The sequence below is a fragment of the Salmo trutta genome, chromosome 35, assembly GCF_901001165.1.
Source record: "Salmo trutta chromosome 35, fSalTru1.1, whole genome shotgun sequence".
NCBI classification, from domain to species: Eukaryota; Metazoa; Chordata; class Actinopteri; order Salmoniformes; family Salmonidae; genus Salmo; species Salmo trutta.
Genome location: NC_042991.1, coordinates 13,403,744 through 13,426,454, shown reverse-complemented (window position 1 = coordinate 13,426,454; position 22,711 = coordinate 13,403,744). Strand labels below are relative to the sequence as shown.

At 43.6% G+C, this 22,711-nt stretch overlaps 1 protein-coding gene across 6 annotated transcripts in view; it reads right to left on the bottom strand.

Annotated features, from left to right (window-relative positions):
- The window catches only part of ppp4r4 (protein phosphatase 4, regulatory subunit 4), a 140,626-nt gene that overhangs the window by 33,832 nt on the left and 84,083 nt on the right, over positions 1–22,711 (bottom strand). For all 6 annotated transcript variants that reach the window (XM_029733387.1, XM_029733385.1, XM_029733386.1 and 3 more), the window contains 4 exons: positions 18,376–18,497; positions 16,830–16,952; positions 8,635–8,798; positions 4,948–5,067 (listed from right to left, as the gene is read on the bottom strand). In XM_029733387.1, the coding sequence (XP_029589247.1) occupies positions 4,948–5,067; positions 8,635–8,798; positions 16,830–16,952; positions 18,376–18,497 (529 nt within the window). The remainder of the gene's footprint in view (positions 1–4,947; positions 5,068–8,634; positions 8,799–16,829; positions 16,953–18,375; positions 18,498–22,711) is intronic.

The following is a 22,711-nucleotide window of genomic DNA, read 5'->3' as shown; positions in this document are numbered from 1 at the left end:
TTTTGCCATTTTCAGGTATTTTGTGTTGGAAAACTGAGAATGTTGAGCGTAACACGTCAACCCTGTTACCCATAGATATATAAGGTAGATAACAAATTATGATTATTTTTTAAGCTTACAGTGGGTATTATAAGTATTCATCCCCTTGGATTTTTTTCACATTTTATGGTGTTACAAAGTGGCATTAAAATTGATTAAAAAAAAAAGCATTCAGCAATCTACAGAAAATATTTTGTAATGTCAAAGTGGAAGAAAATATATATATTTTTTACAGACTAATATTAAAGAAAACACTGATATACAGTACCTTGATTAGATAAGTATTCACCACGCTGAGTCAATACATGTTAGAAACACCTTTTGCAGCGATTACAGCTGTGAGTCTTATTAGGTAAGAGCTTTGCACACATGGATTGTGCAACATTTACCTATTAGTCTTTTCAGAATTCTTCAAGCTTTGTCAGGTTGTTGGGGATCATCGATAGACAGCAATTTTCAAGTCATGGCATAGATTTTCAATCAGATTTAAGTCAAAACTGTAACTTAGCCACTCTGTCTCTGTCTTCTTGGTAAGCAACTCCAGAGTAGATTTGGCCTTGTTTTGTAGGTTATTGTCCAGCTGAAAGGTGAATTCCTCTCACAGTGTCTGGTATAAAGCAGACTGAAGCTGGTTTTCGTCTTTGACCCTGCCTGTGCTTAGTTCCAGCCTGTTTCTTTTTATCCAATGTCAAGCATATCCATACCATGATGCAGCCACCACCATGCTTGAGAATAAGGAGGCAGTTAACTCAGTGATGTGTTATGTTGGATTTGCCCCTAACATAGAGTACCAGTCAAAAGTTTGGACATACCTAAATTGTAGAAAACTTTTAACAAGGAACACCTGTTAATTGAAATGCCTTCCAGGTGATTACCTGATGAAGCTGGTTGAGAGAATGCCAAGAGTACGCAAAGCTGTCATCAAGGGAAAGGGTGGAAGAAGAATATTACATATAAAATGTATTTTGATTTGTTTAACACTTTTTTGGTTACTACATGATTCCATATGCGTTATGTCATAGTTTTGATGTCTTCACTATTATTCTACAATGTAGAAAATAGTAAAAATAAAGAAAAACCCTGGAATGAGTAGGTGTGTCCAAACTTTTGACTGGTACTGTAAGGCTTTAACTTCAGGCCAAAATGTGTATTGCTTTGATGTTGTCACACCCTGATCTGTTTCACCTGTCTTGTGATTGTCTCCAACCCCCACCAGGTGTCTCCCATTACCTCATGTGTATTTATACCTGCCTTTTCTGCTTGTCTGTTGCCAGTTCGTTTTGTTGCCAGTCCTACCAGCGTGGTACCGTGTTTCCTGTGCTCTAGTTTTTGCTTTTTCTAGTCTTCCCAGTTCTGACCTTTCTGCCTGTCCTGATCCTGCCTGCCTTCCTGGACCTGCCTGACTCTGATTTGGATAACGACTCTTTACCTGTCTTGACCTACCGATTGCCTGCCCCTTGTACTGAAATACACTCAGAGACTCGTACTATCCGCCTCCATTGTCTGCATCTGGGTCTTAGCCTGAGCTGTGATAATACGAACTGGCCGTTAGACTGGGGATGAAAACCAGAGGACAGGCTGGCCGATGACCCAATGAGGATGCATAACGCCTTCCAGAACCGGGATGAGAACTGAGGACAGCGATCGGAAACCATGACGATCGGAAGTCAATGGATCCGGAAGACGTGCTGCACCATGAGCTGGACCGTCTCCTTAGCTGAGGGCAACTTAGGAAGGGGGATAAAATTGGCGGATTTGGAAAACCTATCCACCACCGTAAGGATGGTGGTGTTGCCCTCTGATGGAGGGAGACCCGTGACGAAGTCCAAGGATATATGGGACCAGGTTCCTGTGAGGAACAGGGAGTGGTTGGAGGCCAGCCGGAGCTTGCTGCGGAGTCTTGTTCTGCGCACACACAGTGCAGGCAGTAATGAACGTGGAGACGTCAGGAACCATGGTGGGCCACCAAAAACGTTGTCAGAGCGAGCCAATCAGGACCTGAAGATGACTCTTCGTTGCCTCATCTCCACCAATCCCACCATTGGTGCCAGCAACTTATGTAGATGGAATATGCCCGCAACACCCTTTCCTGTTCTGCTACTGGTCTCTCACCTTTAGAGTGTTCCCAGGGATATCAGCTCCTGGTTGTCCCGGAGGAAGAGGTCAGCATACCTTCTGCCTAGATGTTCGTCCGTTGCTGTCACCGTACCTGAAAGAGAGCCCAGGCCACCCTTCTCAAGACCACCTCCAGGTATCGATGACAGGCGGACCGCCACCAGACCCTGCTCCCCGCTACGGTCTTGGGCAGAAGGTATGGCTTTCCACTCGGGATCTGCCCCTCCGGGTGTAGTCCCACAAACTTCCCCCCCATTCTATCGGCCCTTTCCCAATCTCTAAGGTCCTTAGCCCCTCTACTGTTCGCATTCTGTTGCCCCGCACCCTCCGTATACATCCCACTTTCCATGTATCTAGAATTAAACCCCTGTCTCACAGCCCTTTGTCTCCTGTTTGTCTGTTGCCAGTTTGTCTTGTCCCGTCAAGTCCTACCAGTGTGCTCCCGTGTTTCCTGTGCTCTAGATTTAGCTTTTTCTAGTCTTCCCGGTTCTGGCCTTTCTGCCTGTCCTGACCCTGCCTGCCGTCCTATACCTGCCTGACTCTGATTATGACTCTTTGCCTGCCTTAACTTCCGATTGCCTGCCCGTTTTACTGAAATAAATTGTGAGACTCGTACTATTCGCCTCCTGTGTCTGCATCTGGGTCTGAGCAGTGCTGTGTTTCTTTCTGCAGTATAGTGCTTCGTTGCATGTTTTGGAATATTTTATCCCGTATATTTGTATTCTTTTCACTGTCATTTAGGTAATTCCTATTTAGGTGTATTCGGGGAAAGTATTCAGACCATTGAGATTTTACACATTTTGTTACATTACAGCCTTATTTCTGAAATTGATTTAAATCTACGCAATACCCAATAATGAAAAGCAAAAAAAATTATTAAACTGAAATACTACATTTACCTAAGTATTCAGACCCTTTACTCAGTAATTTGTTGCGATTACAGCCGTGATTCTTCTTGGGTATAACGCTACAAGCTTGGTACACCTGTATTAGGAGTGTCTCCCATTCTTCTCTGCAGATACTCTCAAGCTCTGTCAAGTTGGATGGGAGCGTCACTTCAAAGCTATTTTCAGGTCTCTTCAGAGATGTTTGATCGGGCTCAAGTCCGGGCTCTGGCTGGGCCACTCAAGGACATTCAGAAACCTGTCCCGAAGCCACTCCTGCTTGTCTTGGCTGTGTGCTTAGGGTCGTTGTCCTGTTGGAAAGGGGAACCTTCGTCACAGTCTGAGGTCCTGAGCACTCTGGAGCATGTTTTCATCAAGGCTCTCTCTGTACTTTGATCCGTTCATCTTTCCCTTGATCCTGACTAGTCTCCCAGTCTCTGCCTCTAAAAAACATTCCCACAGCATTTATTTTACCTTTATTTAACTAGGCAAGTCAGTTAAGAACAAATTCTTATCTTCAATGACAACCCACTGTTCCTAGGCTAACTGCCTGTTCAGGGGCAGAACGACAGATTTGTACCTTGTCAGCTCGGGGATTTGAACTTGCAACCTTTTTGGTTACTAGTCCAACGCTCTAACCACTAGGCTACCCTGCCCCCATGATGCTTCCACCACTGCTTCACCATAGAGATAGTGCCAGGTTTCCTCCAGATGTGACGCTTGGCATCCAGTCAAAGTGTTCAATCTGGGTTTCATCAGACCAGAGAATATTGTTTCTTCAGGTCTGAGTCCTTTAGGTGCCTTTTGGCAAACTCCAAGTGTGCTGTCATTTGCCTTTTACTGAGGTGTGGCCGTAGAGTAGCCAGATTGGTGGAGTGATCCGGAGATGGTTGTCTTTCTTGAAGGTTCTCTCATCTCCACAGAAGAGCTCTAGAGCTCTGTCGGGTTCTTGGTCACTTCCCTGACCAAGGCCCTTCTCCCCACAATTGCTCAGTTTGGCCGGGCGGCCAGCTGTTTTCTTGGACCTTCATTGGTGCAGACATTTTTTGGTACCCTCCCCCAGTTCTGTGCCTCGACACAATCCTGTCTTGGAGCTCAACGGACAATTCCTTCGACCTCATGGCTTGGTTTTTGCTCTGACATGCACTGTCAACCGTGGGACCCTGAGCAGTTTCCTTCCTGTCCTGCAGCTCAGAAGGTCAACTGTATCTTTGTGTATTAACTTAACCATGCTTAAAGAGATATTCAATGTCTGATTCATTATTGTTACCCATCTACTAATCACTGCCTTTAATTAGGGTTTCGATAAGCTACCTGGTCTTTGTAGTTGAAACGGTGCTTCAAATTCAATACTTGACTGAGGGACCTTACTGATGTAACTATAGGGGGACAGAGGAAAGGTTAGTCATTCAAAAATGTAAATTCCTATTATTTCACAAAGTGTGAGTCCATGTAACTTACTGTGATTTGTTAAGCCTAAAGAAAAAGGTTGGATACTTAAGTGACATATATATATTTTAGTTATTAAATAGTTATTAATTAGATTATTGTATTTTACTTTGACATTATGAAGTATTTTGTGTAAATCAATGACAAAAAAAAATCACAAATCTATTTCAATCCCACTTTAACGCAACAAATTCTGAAAAAATCCAAGGGGGGGGGGGGGGGTACATATGATACCCACTGTACATTCAATAGCCCCTCTCTGTTGCACACAACACACTTCCATTCCCCCTGTCACAAGGGGAGTTATGGCTGATTTAAGAGTCAACCCTGTCACTTAATTTTTTTGACAAAAGTAAGTAATGACACAAATCACAGACTGCCAATCAGAGTTATGGACATCCTTTATGTATTTTTTTGGACAGAACAGAATAAGCCAGTGTCCAAACAGCAGCCACCTTACCTCGTGGAAGCCCTCGGCCATTGTGCGTCGCACCGTGATCTCGGGGTCATGACACAGACTGGAGAAGGTGGGGTAAAGCTCCGTCAGGAAGTGGTTAGGGTCAGCGAATAACACCATGGCCTGAAGAAAAAGTGATATCACAGGGAGTGATAACTTGTTCAAAATTAATCCCTATGCACTTGTGGAAACCTGAGATACATATTTTTTGCCATAATCAAAATGGAATCTTCTACCCCGCAAGGCTAGTATAACCACATAATGCAAGCATCCTTTTATTTACTAAGATTCAGAAACTTTGTAGAACATACACAATAATGCCATTGTGCTGGAGTTTCTATTTTGAATAAAAAGTTCTTATCTACAAGTACTAGGAGCAGTAAGTCTTGTATAGTGTGTGAACAACACTCTTTTGAATTAAAACAATTCCATACTAAAATGGTGACCAGACACTAAAATGCAATTAACTTTGACAGTTTCCCTGATGCTTGCCTTCTCTTGAGACAGTTGACGAGGTTTATCTCTGCAGACAGCTGGGTCGAGTTCATCGGCCACCAAACGGAAGGAAACAGGAAGGTACTTACAAATTTTTACCCCCTTTTTCTCCCCAGTTTCATTACTCGGGAGAGGCGAAGGTCGAGTCATGCGTCCTCCAAAACATGACCCACCAAACCGCGCTTCTTGACATCTGCTCACTTAACCTGGAAGCAAGCTGCACTAATGTGTCGGATGAAACACCGTTCCACTGACGACCGAACTCAGCCTGCAAGCGCCCGGCCCACCACAATGAGTCGCTTGAGCGCGGTGAGCCAAGTAAAGACCCCCCCCCTTCCTGGTCACGACCAGTAATGACACAGCCTGGGAGGCCTTCGTTTTCATATTCTGTTGCAAAACGTTTTGCTACGGTGTGCCCGAATAACCACGACCTTGAACTGCCACCACAGTTAGTCCCAAATGATACATTAATGAGGGCTTGAGCGAAGCGGGCACACCTAGGCTACATACCAATTGGCACCCTATTCCCAACGTAGTGCACTACTTTTGACCAGAGCTATAGGCCCTGGTCAAAAGTAGTGCACTATGTAGGGAATAGGGTGCTATTTGTGAAGCAGAGACACCTAGCTGGACCTGGGGAGGAGAACCTCCCTGCCTGTGGGAACAAAAGAGCTGTGGACAAGGCCTCTCATCAGGCCTATTGTTACAGGCGGCTCCTCTACCCTCCTGACCCCATTACATGGTGTGTGTGTGTGTGTGTGTGTGTGTGTGTGTGTGTGTGTGTGTGTGTGTGTGAGATGATATGCGTGTGTGTGTGTAACTCTCTAAAGCCCCATGACCATGGGACAACAATTTTAACTTCGTGCTGACAGAGTATGGCAGAGACACTATCATTCAGCAGGTCAGGGGGTGGATCCATGTGCTAAAAATACACACGTGCCTGACTCATGAAAACACGTGCAGGTATAGTGCATTCGGAAAGTATTCAGACCCCTTGACTTTTTCCACATTTTGTTACGTTGCAGCCTTATTCTAAAATGGGTTAAATAAAAATGTAAATCCTCATTGATCTACACACCTCATAATGACAAAGCGAAAACAGGTTTTTAGAAATGTTTGCTATGAGACTCAATTGAGCTCAGCTGCATCCTGTTTCCATTGAACATCTTTCAGATGTTTCTACAACTTGATTGGAGTCCACCTGTGGTAAATTCAATTGATTGGACATGATTTGGAAAGGCTTACACTTTTTCTTTATAAGGTCACATAGTTGGCAGTGCATGTCAGAGCAAAAACCAAACCATTAGGTCGAAGGAATGGACTGTAGAGCTCCGAGACAGGATTGTGTTGAGACACAGCTCTGGGGAAGGGTACCAAAACATTTCTGCACCATTGAAGGTCCCCAAGAACAAAGTGGCCTCCATCATTCTTACAATGGAAGAAGTTTGGAACCACCAAGACTCTTCCTAGAGCTGCCCGCCCAGCCAAACTGAGCAATCGGGAGAAGGGCCTTGGTCAGGGAGGTGACCAAGAACCCGATGGTCACTCTGACAGAGCTACAGAGTTCCCCTGTGAAGGTGGGAGAAACTTCCAGAAAGACAACAATCTCTGCAGCACTCCACCAATCAGGCCTTTATGGTAGAGTAGCCAAACGGAAGCCTCTCCTTAGTAAAAGGCAAATGTCTCCCAGTCCCTGCAGCTTGTAGTTTTCCAAAAGGCACCTAAAGACTCTCAGACCATGACAAACAAGATTGCCAAGCATCACGTCTGGAGGAAACCTGGCACCATCCCTACAGTGAAGCATGGTGGTGGCAGCATCATGCTGTGGGGATGTTTTTCAGAGGCAGGGACTGGGAGACTAGTCAGGATCAAGGGAAAGATGACCGGAGCAAAGTACAGAGAGATCCTTGATGAAAACCTGCTCCAGAGTGCTCAGCACCTCAGACTGGGGTGAAGGTTCACCTTCCAACAGGCCAACGATCCTAAGCACACAGCCAAGACAATGCAGGAGTGGCTTTGGGACAAGTTTCTGAATGTCCTTCAGTGGCCCATCCAAAGCCTGTACTTGAACATGATTGAACATCTCTGTAGAGACCTGAAAAAAGCTCCGCAGCGACCCTCCCCATCCAACCTGACAGAGCTTGAGAGAATATGCAGAGAAGAATGGGAGAAACTCTCCAAATACAGGTGTACCAAGCTTGTAGCATCATACCCAAGAAGACTCAAGGCTGTAACCGCTGCCAAAGGTGCTTCAACAAAGTACTGAGTAAAAGGTCTGAATACTTATGTAAATGTGATATTTCATTTTTTATTTTTTTTCATACATTTGCAAAAATGTTAACCTGTTTTTGTTTCGTCATTATGGGGTATTGTGTGTAGATTGATGGGGGAAAAATATTTCATCCATTTTAGAATAAGGCTGTAACGTAACAAAGTGGAAAAGGTTGAGGGTTCTGAATACTTTCCGAATGCACTGTAAACATTACTGTACACTATGGCTGAGACGATTCCAGTTTCGCTATATTTTTTTCATGGCAAAAATGAAAACACGAAGCAGACCAAACTCTATTGTCCTTTAAAAACCTGCTGTTTGTAAAAGGTTGTGTGCTATAACTTGTGTGCTATAAATAAATACATGTGACTCTGGATGACAACATAATGATGTTTGTTTCCAACATTAGGGCTGTTTTCCTAAAGAAGTTAACTCTGCTTCATGTTTTGTTTCCTTGCCACACGATACAAACGAGTATTGCGATACTGGTTTCGTTCCGACCCTACTATAACAACGTCCACAACACATGCACGCCACTATTGGCAAGACTATTTCAGTTCATACACTATTGTAGGTGATTTAAATAACTGACTATAAGGCACACTATTCCCCTCTATAGACTCAAAAAGTGCAAGCTTTATAAAGCTTTTCAAACTTGTAAGGTGTTTGCAACATGTAGCCGCAAAACGTAAGACATTTTTATAAAAAACTAAGCCACCCATATGGCAACAATCACCAAGAGTTGACCAGGAGCATTTTCAAACAGAGGCAGAAAGACAGATGGTACAGTTACAGACTTGATTCCTTCAAACACGCTGCTAGACTTCAGAGACTGTTCAAGAGTGAGAGGGAGGGTTGGTAGGAAACTTGTGTGTGTGTTTGCATGCGTATATGTGTGCGTGTGTTGGTCAGCAGTCACTCACAGGGAAGTTGTAGGCGCAATTGCGTCGCACCAGGGCATACTTGCTCTCCAGCTCCAGCGGGTAGACCTGGTTGTCCGAGTGGCCGTTTTCATGCTGCAGGCCCAGTACACACAGCTTCTTATAGAACTCCAGGAACCACAGGTGCTGCTCCTCCGTGAAAGACGCTGCAGGAGAGAAGAATTAGAACCAGATAGGACCAAATCTAGCAGACAGGAATCAGAATCACACAAAGGGACCTGTGTGTGTTTATGTAGCCTGGCCTCCCGGTCACCTCCCGGTCATGGGTCTCCCGGTCACGGTCGGCTGCAACACAGCCTGGGATCGAACCCGGGTCTGTAGTGACGCCTCTAGCACTGCGATGAAGTGCCTTAGACCGCTACGTCACTACTATTTCTATTTTTGACAACTTTTACTTCACTACATTCTGAAAGAAAATGATATACTTTTTACTCCATACATTTTCCATGACACCCAACAGTACTTGTTACATTTTGAATGTTTAGCAAGACAGGAAAATGATTCAATTCACGCACTTAAGAGAACATTCCTGGTCATTCCTACTGCCTCTTATCTGACGGACTCACTAAACACAAATTCTTCATTTGTAAATGATGTCTGAGTGTTGGACTGTGTCCCGAGCTATCCATAAACAAAAAAAGAAAAAGACAATTGTGCTGTCTGGTTTGATTAATATAAGGAATTTGAAATTATTTATACTTGTACTTTGACTTTTAATACTTAATGTTTAAAACCAAATACTTTATACTTTTACTCAAGTAGTATTTTACTGGGTGACTTTCACTTTTACTTGAGTAATTTTCTATTAAGGTATCTTTACTTTAACTCAAGTAAAACTGACTAGATGGAAAGGTGGCGTCCTATGACGGTGCCAGGTTGAAAGTCACTGAGCTCTTCAGTAAAGCCATTCTACTGCCAATGTTTGTCTATAGAGATTGCATGGCTGTGTGCTCGATTTTATACACCTGTCAGCAACGGGTGTGGCTGAAATAGCCGAATCCACTAATTTGAAGGGGTGTCCACATACGTTTGGCCATGTGTATTACCTCATTTGCGAATTTTAATACAAAAAGGACTGTATTTAATAAAAAAAAGTATTGTATTTATGTCTACATTCAAGTGGTTCAAAATTCAAAAGGCACTCGCACATCTGAGCTATCTTTTTTGCAGGTGCATGGTAACAGTTGAATAACATGAGAAAAAAGAAGAAGCCCGCACATTGCTCTTGATAGTATCACTGCTCTTTTTAAAAAGCTTTACGTATCGGCCTCAAGGCCTTGGTCAGAGCTTTGTGATAAAAAAAAGAAGAAATTGCATCCTTATTTAGACATAGCTCAACCCACATCCGTTCCATAACAAATCAAAATGTATTGGTCACATACACATGGTTAGCAGATGTTAATGTGAGTGTAGCGAAATTCTTGTGCTTCTAGCTTGCAGTAATATCTAACAAGTAATCTAACAATTTCACAACCACTACCTTATACACACAAGTGTAAAGGAATGAATAAGAATATGTACATATACATATATGGATGAGCGATAGCCGTGCGGCATAGGCAGGATGCAGTAGATTGTATAGAGTACAGTATATACAGATGTCGGAAGTTTACATACACTTAGGTTGGAGTCATTAAAACTCATTTTTCAACCACTCCACAAATTTCTTGTTAACAAACTATAGTTTTGGCAGGTCGGTTAGGACATCTGCTTTGTGCATGACACAAGTAATTTTCACAACAATTGTTTACAAACAGATTATTTCATCTATTATATCACTGTATCACAATTCCAATGGGTCAGAAGTTTACATACACTAAGTTGACCGAGCCTTTAAACAGCTTGGAAAATTCCAGAAAATGATGTCATGGATTTAGAAGCTTCTGATAGGCTAATTGACATAATTTCAGTCAATTGGAGGTGTACCTGCGGATGTATTTCAAGGCCTACCTTCAAACTCAGTGCCTCTTTGCTTGACATCATGGGAAAATCTAAAGAAATCAGCCAAGACCTCCACAAGTCTGGTTCATCCTTGGGAGCAATTTCCAAACGTCTGAAGGTACCACATTCATCTGTACGAACAATAGCACGCAAGTAAAAACACCATGGGACCACGCAGCCGTCATACTGCTCAGGAAGGACACACGTTCTGTCTCCTAGAGATGAACGTACTTTGGTGCGAAAAGTGCAAATCAATCCCAGAATAACAGCAAAGGAAGACCTTGGGAAGATGCTGGAGGAAACAGGTACAAAAGTATCTATATCCACAGTAAAACGAGTCCTATATCGACATGACCTGAAAGGCCACTCAGCAAGGAAGAAGCCACTGCTCCAAAACCGCCATAAAAAAGCCAGACTAAGGTTTGCACCTGCACATGGGGACAAAGACCGTACTTTTTGGAGAAATGTCCTCTGATCTGATGAAACAAAAATAGAACTGTTGGCCTTAATGACCATCGTTATGTTTGAAGGAAAAAGGGGGATGCTTGCAAGCCGAAGAACACCATCCACCATCATGTTGTGGGGGTGCTTTTTGCTGCAGGAAGGACTTGTGCACTTCACAAAATAGATTGAAAATTATGTGGATATATTGAAGCAACATCTCAAGATTTCAGTCAGGAAGTTAAAGCTTGGTCGCAAATGGGTCTTCCAAATGGGCAATGACCCCAATCGTACTTCCAAAGTTGTGGCAAAATGGCTTAAGGGCAACAAAGTCAAGGTATTGGAGTGGCCATCACAAAGCCCTGACCTCAATAACATAGAAAATTGGATGGCAGAACTGAAAAGGCGTGTGTGAGCAAGGAGGCCTACAAACCTGACCCAGTTACACCAGCTCTGTCAGGAGGAATGGGCCAAAATTCACCCAACTTATTATGGAAAGCTTGTGGAAGTCTACCCAAACGTTTGACCCAAGTTAAACAATTTAAAAGCAATGCTACCAAATACTAATTGAGTGTATGTAAACTTCTGACCCACTGGGAATGTGATGAAAAAAATTAAAGCTGAAATAAATCATTCTCTCTACTATTATTCTGATATTTCGCATTCTTAAAATAAAGTGGTGATCCTAACTGACCTAAGACAAGGAATTTTTACTAGGATTAAATGTCAGGAATTGTGAAAAACTGAGATTAAATGTATTTGGTTAAGATGTATGTAAACTTCCGACTTCCAAATGTACATATGAGATGAGTAATGTAGGGTATGTAAACATTAAGTGGCATTGTTTAAAGTGACTAATGATACACTTGCTAAATCCAATTTTGAATTGTTAAAGTGGCTAGAGATTGAGTCAGTATGTTGGCAGCAGCCACTCAATGTTGGTGATGGCTGTTTAACAGTCTGATGGCCTTGAGATAGAAGCTGTTTTTCAGTCTCTCGTTCCCAGCTTTGATGCACCTGTACTGACCACGCCATCTGGATGATAGCGGGGTGAACAGGCAGTGGCTCGGTTGGTTGTTGTCCTTGATGATCTTTTTGGCCTTCCTGTGACATCGGGTGGTGTAGGTGTCCTGGAAGGCAGGTAGTTTGCCCCCGGTGATGCGTTGTGCTGACCTCATTACCCTTTGGAGAGACTTACGGTTGTGGGCGGAGCAGTTGCCGTACCAGGCGGTGATTCAGTCTGACAGGATGCTCTCGATTGTGCACCTGTAAAAGATTGTCAGTGTTTTCGGTGACAAGCCAAATTTCTTCAGCCTCCTGAGGTTGAAGAGGGATTGTTGCGCCTTCTTCACCATGCTGTTTGTGTGTGTGGACCATTTCAGTTTGTCCGTGATGTGTATGCCGAGGAACTTAAAACTTTCCACCTTCTCCACTACTGTCCCGTCAATGTGGATAGGGGGGGTGCTCCCTCTGCTGTTTCCTGAAGTCCACGATCATCTCCTTCGTTTTGTTGAAGTTGAGTGTGAGGTTATTTTCCTGACACCACACTCCAAGGGCCCTCACCTCCTCTCTGTAGGACGTCTCGTCGTTGTTGGTAATCAAGCCTACCACCGTAGTGTCGTCTGCAAACTTGATGATTGAGTTGTAGGCGTGCATGGCCACGCAGTCAAGGGTGAACAGGGAGTACAGGAGAGGGCTGAGAATGCACCCTTGTGGGGCCCCAGTGTTGAGGATCAGCAGGGTGGAGATGTTGTTTCCTACCCTCACCACCTGGGGGCGGCTCGTCAGAAAGTCCAGGACCCAGTTGCACAGGGCGGGGTCGAGACCCAGGGTCACAAGCTTAATGACGAGTTTGGAGAGTACTATGGTGTTAAATGCTGAGTTGTAATCGATTAACAGCATTCTTACATAGGTATTCCTCTTGTCCAGATGGGTTAGGGCAGAATGTAGTGTGATTGCGATTGCGTCGTCTGTGGACCTATTGGGGCGGTAAGAAATAGGGTGTCAGGTAGGGTGGAGATAATATGATCCTTGACTAGTCTCTCAAAGCACTTCATGATGACAGAAGTGAGTGCTACGGGGCGATAGTTGTTTAGCTCAGTTACCTTAGCTTTCTTGGGAACAGGGACAATGGTGGCTCTCTTGAAGCATGTGGGAACAGCAGACTGGGATAGGGATTGATTGAATATGTCCGTAAACACACCAGCCAGCTGGTCTGCGCATGCTCTGAGGATGCGGCTAAGGATGCCGTCTGGGCCGGCAGCCTTGCGAGGGTTAACATGTTTAAATGTTTTACTCACGTTGGCCGCGGTGAAGGAGAGACTGCAGGTTTTGTTAGCGGGCCGTGTCAGTGGCACTGTATTGTCCTCAAAGCGATGAAAGAAGTTGTTTAATTTGTCTTGGAGCAAGATGTCAGTGTCCGCGACGGGGCTGGTTTTCTTTTTGTAATCCGTGATTGACTGTAGACCCTGCCACATACATCTCACGTCTGAGCCGTTGAATTGCGATTCTACTTTGACTCTATACTGACGCTTAGCTTATTTGATCGCCTTGCAGAGGGAATATCTACACTGTTTGTATTCGGTCATGTTTCCGGTCACCTTGCCATGATTAAAAGCAGTGGTTCGCGCTTTCAGTTTTGCGCGAATGCTGCCATCAATCCACGATTTCTGGTTGAGGAAGGTTTTAATAGTCACTGTGGGTACAACATCACCGATGCACTTGCTAATAAACTCGCTCAGCGGATAAGCATATACATCAATGTTGTTGTCTGAGGCTATCCGGAACATATCCCAGTCCACGTGATCGAAGATTGTGAAGCGTGGAATCCGATTGGTCGGACCAGCGTTGAACAGACCTGAGCACGGGCGTTTCCTGTTTTAGTTTCTGTCTATAGGCTGGGAGCAACAAAATGGAGTCGTGGTCAGATTTGCTGAAAGGAGGGCGAGAGAGGGCTTTGTATGCATGCGGAAGTTAGAGTAGCAATGATCCTGAATGCTGCCAGCCCGGGTCGCGCATTTGATATGCTGATAAAATTTAGGGAGCCTTGTTTTCAGATTAGCTTTGTTAAAATCCCCAGCTACAATACATGCAGACTCAGGATATATGGTTTTATGTTTACATAGAGTCCAATGAAGTTCTTTCAGGGCCGTCGAGGTGTCTGCTTGGGTGGGGTGGGGGGGGGGGGGGTGGGGGGGATATACACGGCTGTGATTATAATCGAAGAGAATTCTCTTGGTAGATAATGCGGTTGGCATTTGATTGTAAGGAATTCTAGTTCAGGTGAACAAAAGGACTTGAGTTTCTGTATGTTGTTATGATCACAACCACGACTCGTTAATCATAAGGCATACACCCCTGCCCTTCTTCTTACCAGAGAGATGTTTGTTTCTGTTGGCGCGATGCATGAAGAAACCGGGTGGCTATACCGACTCTGATAACATACCCCGAGTGAGTCATGTTTCCGTGAAACAGAGAATGTTACAATCTCTGATGTCTCTCTGGAAGGCAACCTTTGCTCGAATTTCGTCTACCTTGTTGTCAAGAGACAGGACATTGGTGAGTAGTATACTCGGGAGCGGTGAGCGATGTGCCTGCCTACGGAGCCTGACCAGAAGACCGCTCCGTCTGCCGCGCCGTTGTTTTGGGTCGCCTACTGGGATCCGATCCATTGTCCTGGGTGGTGGTTCAAACAGAGGATCCGCTTTGGGAAAGTCATATTCCTGGTCGTAATGTTGGTGAGTTGACATTGCTCTTATATCCAATAGTTCTTCCCGGCTGTATGTAATAAGACTTAAGATTTCCTGGGGTAACAATGTAAGAAACAATACATAAAAAACGAAATACTGCATAGTTTCCTAAGAACGCGAAGCGAGGCGACCATCTCTGTCGGTGCCATCATACGTAGTGTCCATGAATCGAATGGGGTTGGAGTTGAGGGAAAAGAAAAGTGTTACCAAATATAACAATGTGCATTTCATAAATATTCTAATAAAGTGTGTACAGTGGGGGAAAAAAGTATTTGATCCCCTGCTGATTTTGTACGTTTGACCAACGAACAAAGAAATGATCAGTCTATAATTTTAATGGTAGGTTTATTTGAACAGTGAGAGACAGAATAACAACAAAAAAATCCAGAAAAACGCATGTCAAAATGTTATAAATTGATTTGCATTTTAATGAGAGAAATAAGTATTTGACCCCCACTCAATCAGAAAGATTTCTGGCTCCCAGGTGTCTTTTATACAGGTAACGAGCTGAGATTAGGAGCACACTCTTAAAGGGAGTGCTCCTAACCGCAACTTGTTACCTGTAAAAAAGACACCTGTCCACAGAAGCAATCAATCAATCAGATTCCAAACTCTCCACCATGGCCAAGACCAAAGAGCTCTCCAAGGATGTCAGGGACAATATTGTAGACCTACACAAGGCTCGAATGGGCTACAAGACCATCGCCAAGCAGCTTGGTGAGAAGGTGACAACATTTGGTGTGATTATTCGCAAATGGAAGAAACACAAAAGAACTGTCAATATCCCTCGGCCTGGGGCTCCATGCAAGATCTCACCTCGTGGAGTTGCAATGATCATGAGAATGGTGAGGAATCAGCCCAGAACTACACGGGAGGATCTTGTCAATGATCTTAAGGCAGCTGGGACCATAGTCACCAAGAAAACAATTGGTAACACACTACGCCGTGAAGGACTGAAATTCTGCAGCGCCTGCAAGGTCCCCCTGCTCAAGAATACATATACAGGCCCGTCTGAAGTTTGCCAATGAACATCTGAATGACTCAGAGGACAACTGGTGAAAGTGTTGTGGTCAGATGAGACCAAAATGGAGCTCTTTGACATCAACTCAACTCGCCGTGTATGGAAAAGGAGGAATGCTGCCTATGACCCCAAGAACACCATCCCCACTGTCAAACATGGAGGTGGAAACATTATGCTTTGGGGGTGTTTTTCTGCTAAGGGGACAGGACAACTTCACTGCATCAAAGGGACGATGGACGGGGCCATGTACCGTCAAATCTTGGGTGAAAACCTCCTTCCCTCAGCCAGGGCATTGAAAATGGGTCGTGGATGGGTATTTCAGCATGACAATGACCCAAAACACACGGCCAAAGCAACAAAGGAGTGGCTCAAGAAGAAGCACATTAAGGTCCTGGAGTGGCCTAGCCAGTCTCCAGACCTTAATCCCATAGAAAATCTGTGGAGGGAGCTGAAGGTTCGAGTTGCCAAACGTCAGCCTCGAAACCTTAATGACTTGGAGAAGATCTGCAAAGAGGAGTGGGACAAAATCCCTCCTGAGATGTGTGTAAACCTGGTGGCCAACTACAAGAAACATCTGACCTCTGTGATTGCCAACAAGGGTTTTGCCACCAAGTACTAAGTCATGTTTTGCAGAGGGGTCAAATACTTATTTCCCTCATTAAAATGCAAATCATTTTATAACATTTTTGACATGCGTTTTTCTGGATTTTTTTGTTGTTATTCTGTCTCTCACTGTTCAAATAAACCTACTATTAAAATTATAGACTGATCATTTCTTTGTAAGTGGGCAAACGTACAAAATCAGCAGGGGATCAAATACTTTTTTCCCCCACTGTACATAAACGTAATGAGCCCGTCTGTAAAACCACAATGAGGACATTGACCCATTCAAGTGGTAAAAGTTAATTGTGATATGAATAAGGGGAAAAAATACCCTATTAGGGTGTGGTGCCTGGCCTTAAGAGGTCTGAAACCCACCTGAGAGTCCGTGACAGAGCAGCCAGTTTAAGAGGTCTGAAACCCACCTGAGAGTCCGTGACAGAGCTTGCCATACTGAAATGACAGCGAAGCCAGCACCGCCTCGTCAGCTTTAAAGCACTTTTCACAGAACGTCTTCACCAGCGGAAAGATAACACGCGTCCTGTCGTCTAAAAAGTGAGGGGGAGAGAAGAGAGAAAGACAGTTTGACATGACGGGGCTGCCTCCCAATGCAACGGGCATCTGGCAGAGAGAGGACAATCGGAATTGTCAGCCCTCATACACACAGTGGCCGCATTCCATTCCAAAACAAAGCAATTATTTTCAACTCAATATGACGTTATCACTCATCATGCGGCCATGGAGTGTATAAGAGCTATCTTGGTACCTTTTCTCTGCCCTGTCAACTTGCCTGGACAGATCTGAAAGGACATCTGAAAGATGAACACAATAGGTCCGGGACACCACGTAGCGAATTGAATGGTTAGGTGGAACTGAATCTGATTGATTATACACTAATCACTCCATTTTGGATCTGCAATGGTGAGTCGTCTAGTATAAAGTGGAAGGTAGCCAGTTTTCAGAATGGAATACGGCCCATGTCCTTGGTGGCCCGACACACATGCAAAAGCCTTGTGAAGAGATAGAAGACTGACAGCCTAGTTGGAGCCAGTTTGCCAACTACTGTAACGAGTATAGTATTTGCATATCAAAGAAACTCTGCGGGTGCAGGGGTGTCTTGGAAGAGTGTCACTAAGCCAGACAAGTAAGTGTTTCGCACAGACAATGTAGAGACAAGGTTGTGAAGTGCATTGGTTTTAATGAGCCAGGTTTATGTCTGTAGTAGACTCTGGTTCTTGGGAATCCCAAGGGTTGCCTATTTTTTTGCAGAGCACAATCACACCATATACAGCTAATCAAGGGTTTGAGTATTAGTTGAGTAGTGAAATCAGTTGTGCTTCTGCAGAGCTAGAACAAAAAATATGCAACCCTAAGATATACGTTAAGTAAAAAAAAAACGGATCAATAGGAACATCAAAACCATTGAATAGGAACATTATAACCGTATTTTCTGTAAGTGCTTTTATAAAGCTTTTCCAGTCAAAATACTGCTTTGGCTTAAAGACTTTTCCGGAACAATATGAACGTGTGGGCGTCTGTCCTCTCTTGGAACATCAATGAGTAGAAAATTGCCAGCGAACAAGAGCCGCCAGATCGGGAGTAGTGTGGGCTGCTTGCGAGGCACGCTGTAGTAAGAAGACAGAAGTGCAAGTTGAATGTGAGAGCAACATGGCCACAGAGACGGCTATGTAGGCTGTACGAGGGTGTAGCATGGACTGCCACGCAGACAGAAGTATGTGGGCTGAATGACGTTACCGTGCCAGCAGTGGAAAAGCCATGTGGGCCGGCTGTGTGAGGGTGTAGGGTAATCACATAAAGTTTGTATGACGTTTGTATGAGGTGGTGAGATTGTAGAAGGTTTTTTGTGTGAGAGGTGAGACTGTTTGAAGTGATAAGGTTGTATGAGTTTTATATGAGGTGATGAAGGTGCATGACATAGGTGATGTGGTGTCATTGTACGAGGTTTCTCACCACTGTCGAACATCTCCAGCAGGTTAATGATGGTGTCGAAGGCGGCCAGGCGCACCGTGCTCCCCTCGTCCCGAGCCAACTCTACGAGCTCAGGCAGCACTGCCGCCTTGGTGTGGTCCAGTCTGATACACCAGAGGAGAAAGAGGAGACACATAAAGTTATATAACAGTTATATAACAAACACACATTCCCATTAAAGGGATCGTTTGAGTTTCCCCAAAATCAAAGTTCAATCATTTCATTCCTCAGAATGCATGGAAAATGGACTTATGTGGCAAGAAACAAATTGTGGCATGAGTAAGATGGCAACAGAGTTCTGTTCACCAACCTCCCTTTGTTTGACCAAACTTTAGGCAAACTTCCGCTTCTACGAACTACAAACTTGAACGTGGCTTCTAAAATAACACATCAAAAATAGACAACCGACTGCTCAGAAACAACCAGGAAGTCACAGCCGGTGATTGTCAAGCAAATAACTGTCGGTCTCACAGTAATTGACCGCTAATTAACATAAACACATTTTGCATCTCCTGGCGTCCACACATAGCCTAAGTCTAATAAATCCATGTAATATAGCCTACACCTTCCCAATAAATCCATAATTTATTTTAGACAGGTCTAAAGAAGCATGATATGAAGAAAATGCATACTCTGAGTTGTCCTTATGTTAGGCCCTGATGTGGCTATGCCAAATGGCTGTGGGCTACACTAGTTAATTTAGCAGACAAGATTTGCTTATAATTCCATGCCATTATTTTATTGTATGAAGAATACAATTGAACAAAGCTGAATAAAATATAAATATTTTCTCCAAATGATTTGAGGCAGTGCGCACATGCGGCTATTCTGTGTTAAGCGGTTAACAAAGAAATAGGTATTCCTATATGCTTAATTTAGAGTTATTAACTCTTGAAGCGTTCCTCCCGCAGGCGGGATCAACATCCAGCGAAAAATCATATCGCCATATTCATAACCGAACCATAACAATTTTTATTTGTTTTATTTTTCAAACATAGGACTATTTTATACCGTTTTATAGATACACCTCTCCAGAATCGAACCACATTGTCCGATTTCAAAAAGGCTTTACAGCAAAAGCAAAACATTAGATTATGTTAGAGGAGTGTATTGTCAAAGTAGCCACATAGCCATTTTCCGACCAACCACATGCGTCACAAATAACCAAAACACAGCTAAATGCAGCACTAACCTTTGACAATCTTCATCAGATGACACTCCTAGGACATCATGTTACACAATACATGCATTCTTTTGTTCGATAAAGTTAATATTTATATATAAAAACAGCATTTTACATCGGCGTGTGACGTTGAGAAACTATTTTCCCTCAAATGCATCCGGTGAATCAGCGCTACAATTTACTAAATTACTATTCGAAAACATTTTTTAAATGTAATATTGTCATTCAAAGAATTATAGATTAGCATCTCGTGAATGCACCCGCATTAAAAATAACTTTACTGGGTAATCACACTTTGCAATAAAAGGGGATGCTAATGCTCAGAAAAATAGGCTAGGCGACAGGTTGGCGCCATCTTGGAACAATCTAATATCAAATCTACTCTTGTATACTATTGTAAATATTCCCTTACCTTTGATTATCTTCATCAGAAGGCACTTCCAGGTATCCCAGGTCCACAACAAATGTAGTTTTGTTCGAAAAAGTTAATAATTTATGTCCCAATAGCTTCTTCTTGTTAGCGCGTTCCGAAGGCTACTCATAATGTACGAAGCGCGCTGGACTTGTCGTCACGAATGTGCAGAAAAAAATATATTTAAGTTTGTTCAAACATGTCAAACGTTGTATAACATAAATCTTTAGGGCCTTTTTCAACCAGAGCTTCAATAATATTCAAGGGGGACGGTTGCATTGTCTTTCTAAACGTTTCGAAAGGGGAGGGTAGCCAGGAGCACCCGCGTCATAATGGTAATGGCTCTCCCCCTGTGACCAAGATCAACAGCCTCTCTTTCGGTCAGTTTGTACTGTAGAAGACTCAAACCACTTTGTAAAGACTGGGGACATCCAGTGGAAGCCTTAGGAAGTGCTCAATGAATCCTAACTCACGGTTTGTTTTATAGGCAAAGTGCTGAAGGTGAGTCCGCAAATCAGATTTCCACTCCCTGTTAGGATCTGTCTCGGGGTTTTGACTGCCCTATGAGTTCTGTTATACTCACAGACACCATTCAAACAGTTTTAGAAACTTTAGGGTGTTTTCTATCCACATCTACTAATTATATGCATATCCTAGCTTCTGAGTTTGAGTAGGAGGCCGTTTAAAATGGGCACGTATTTTTTTCAAAATTTGCTGTAGCGCCCCCTATCCTTGGCGTGCGTTAAGAGGAAGATTTGAAAAAAGTTTCTTGAAAGGCATGAGCTCTGCTACATTTTTTTGCGCTGGTTAGAGCCAGTTTGCGCTGTTCTGTGAAGGGAGTAGTACACACTGTTGTACGAGATCTTCAGTTTCTTGGCAATTTCTCGCATAGATTAGCCTTCATTTCTCAGAACAAAAATAGATTGACAAGTTTCAGAAGAAAGTTCTTTGTTTCTGGCCATTTTGAGCCTGTAGTCGAACCCACAAATGCTGATACTCAACTAGTCTAAAGAAGGCCAGTTTTATTGCTTCTTGAATCAGCAAAACACTTTTCATCTGTGCTAACATAATTGCAAAAGGGTTTTCTAATGATCAATTTGCCTTTCAAAATTATAAACTTGGATTAGCTAACACAACGTGCCATTGGAACACAGGCGATGGTTGCTGATAATGGGCCTCTGTATGCCTATGTAGATATTCCATTAAAAAACAGCCGTTTCCAGCAACAATAGTAATTTACAACATTAACAATGTCTACACTGTATTTCTGATCAATTTGATGTTATTTTAATGGACAGAATTTTATTTTCTTTCAAAAACAAGGACATTTCTAAGTGACCCCAAACTTTTGAACGGTAGTGTATATAGGGCAGCAGCCTCTAATGTGCTAGTGATGGCTATTTCACAGTCTGATGGCCTTGAGATAGAAGCTGTTTTTCAGTCTATCGGTCCCAGTTTTGATGCACCTGTACTGACCACGCCTTCTGGATGATAACGGGGTGAACAGACAGTGGCTCGGGCGGTTGTTGTCTTTGATAATATTTTTGGTCTTCCTGTGACATCGGGTGCTGTAAGTGTCCTGGAGGGCAGGTAGTTTGCCCCTGATGATGCGTTGGGCACACCGCACCACCCTCTGGAGAGCCCTGCAGTTGCGGGCGGTGCAGTTGCCGTACCAGGCGGTGATACAACCTGACAGGATGCTTCAATTGTGCATCTGTAAAAGTTTGAGTGTTTTAGGTCACAAGCAAAATTTCTTCAGCTTCCTTCAGCCTCCTTCACCACAATGTCTGTGTGGGCGGACCATTTCAGTTTGTCAGGGATGTGTACGCTGGGGAACTTGAAGCTTTTCCACCTTCTCCACTGCAGTCCCGTCGATGTGGATAGGGGGGCGCTCCCTCTGCTGTCTGCTGTTTCCTGAAGTCCACAATCAGCTCCTTTGTTTTGTTGACGTTGGGTGAGAGGTTACTTTCCAGGCACCACACTCCCAGGTCCCTCATCTCCTCCCTGTAGTCTGTCTCGTTATTGTTGGTAATCAGGCCTACTACTGTTGTGTCATCTGCAAACTTGATGAATTGGAGGCATGCGTGGCCACGCAGTCATGGGTGAACAGGGTGTACAGGAGGGGGCTGAGCACACATCCTTGTGGGGCCCCAGTGTTGAGGATCAGCGAAGTGAAGGTGTTGTTTCTTACCTTAACCACTTGCAGGCGTGCCTGTCAGGGAATCCAGGACCCAGTTGTATACGGCGGGGTTCAGACCCAGGGCCTCAAGCTTAATGATGAGCTTGGAGGGTACTATGGTGTTGAATGCTGAGCTATAGTCAATGAACAGCATTCTTACATAGTTATTCCTCTTGTCCAGATGGGATAGGGCAGTGTTCAGTGCGATGTGGATCATCGTCTGTGGATCCCATATCAGACTATTCTTGATTTAATCTTGTCTTTACATATACTAAATAATATATATATATGTGACATTTGTTTTGATTTAGAATGGACCATTATCATGCACCTGTATCGAAACAGAGGCAGTGGGGAAAAAAGACATGTCATCTATGCACTTAAATAGAGAATGGAGGACGCTTTTCCCCATGGTTTATTTTCACGCCAGCCAGGTAGGCTATACTCCTGTTGTAAATATAAACAATGTGTTTAATATTAGGAAAGTTGAGAAATAAATATAGTAGGCCTAGCCTATAGAAAGCTGAAGAGATCCTCGTCTTTT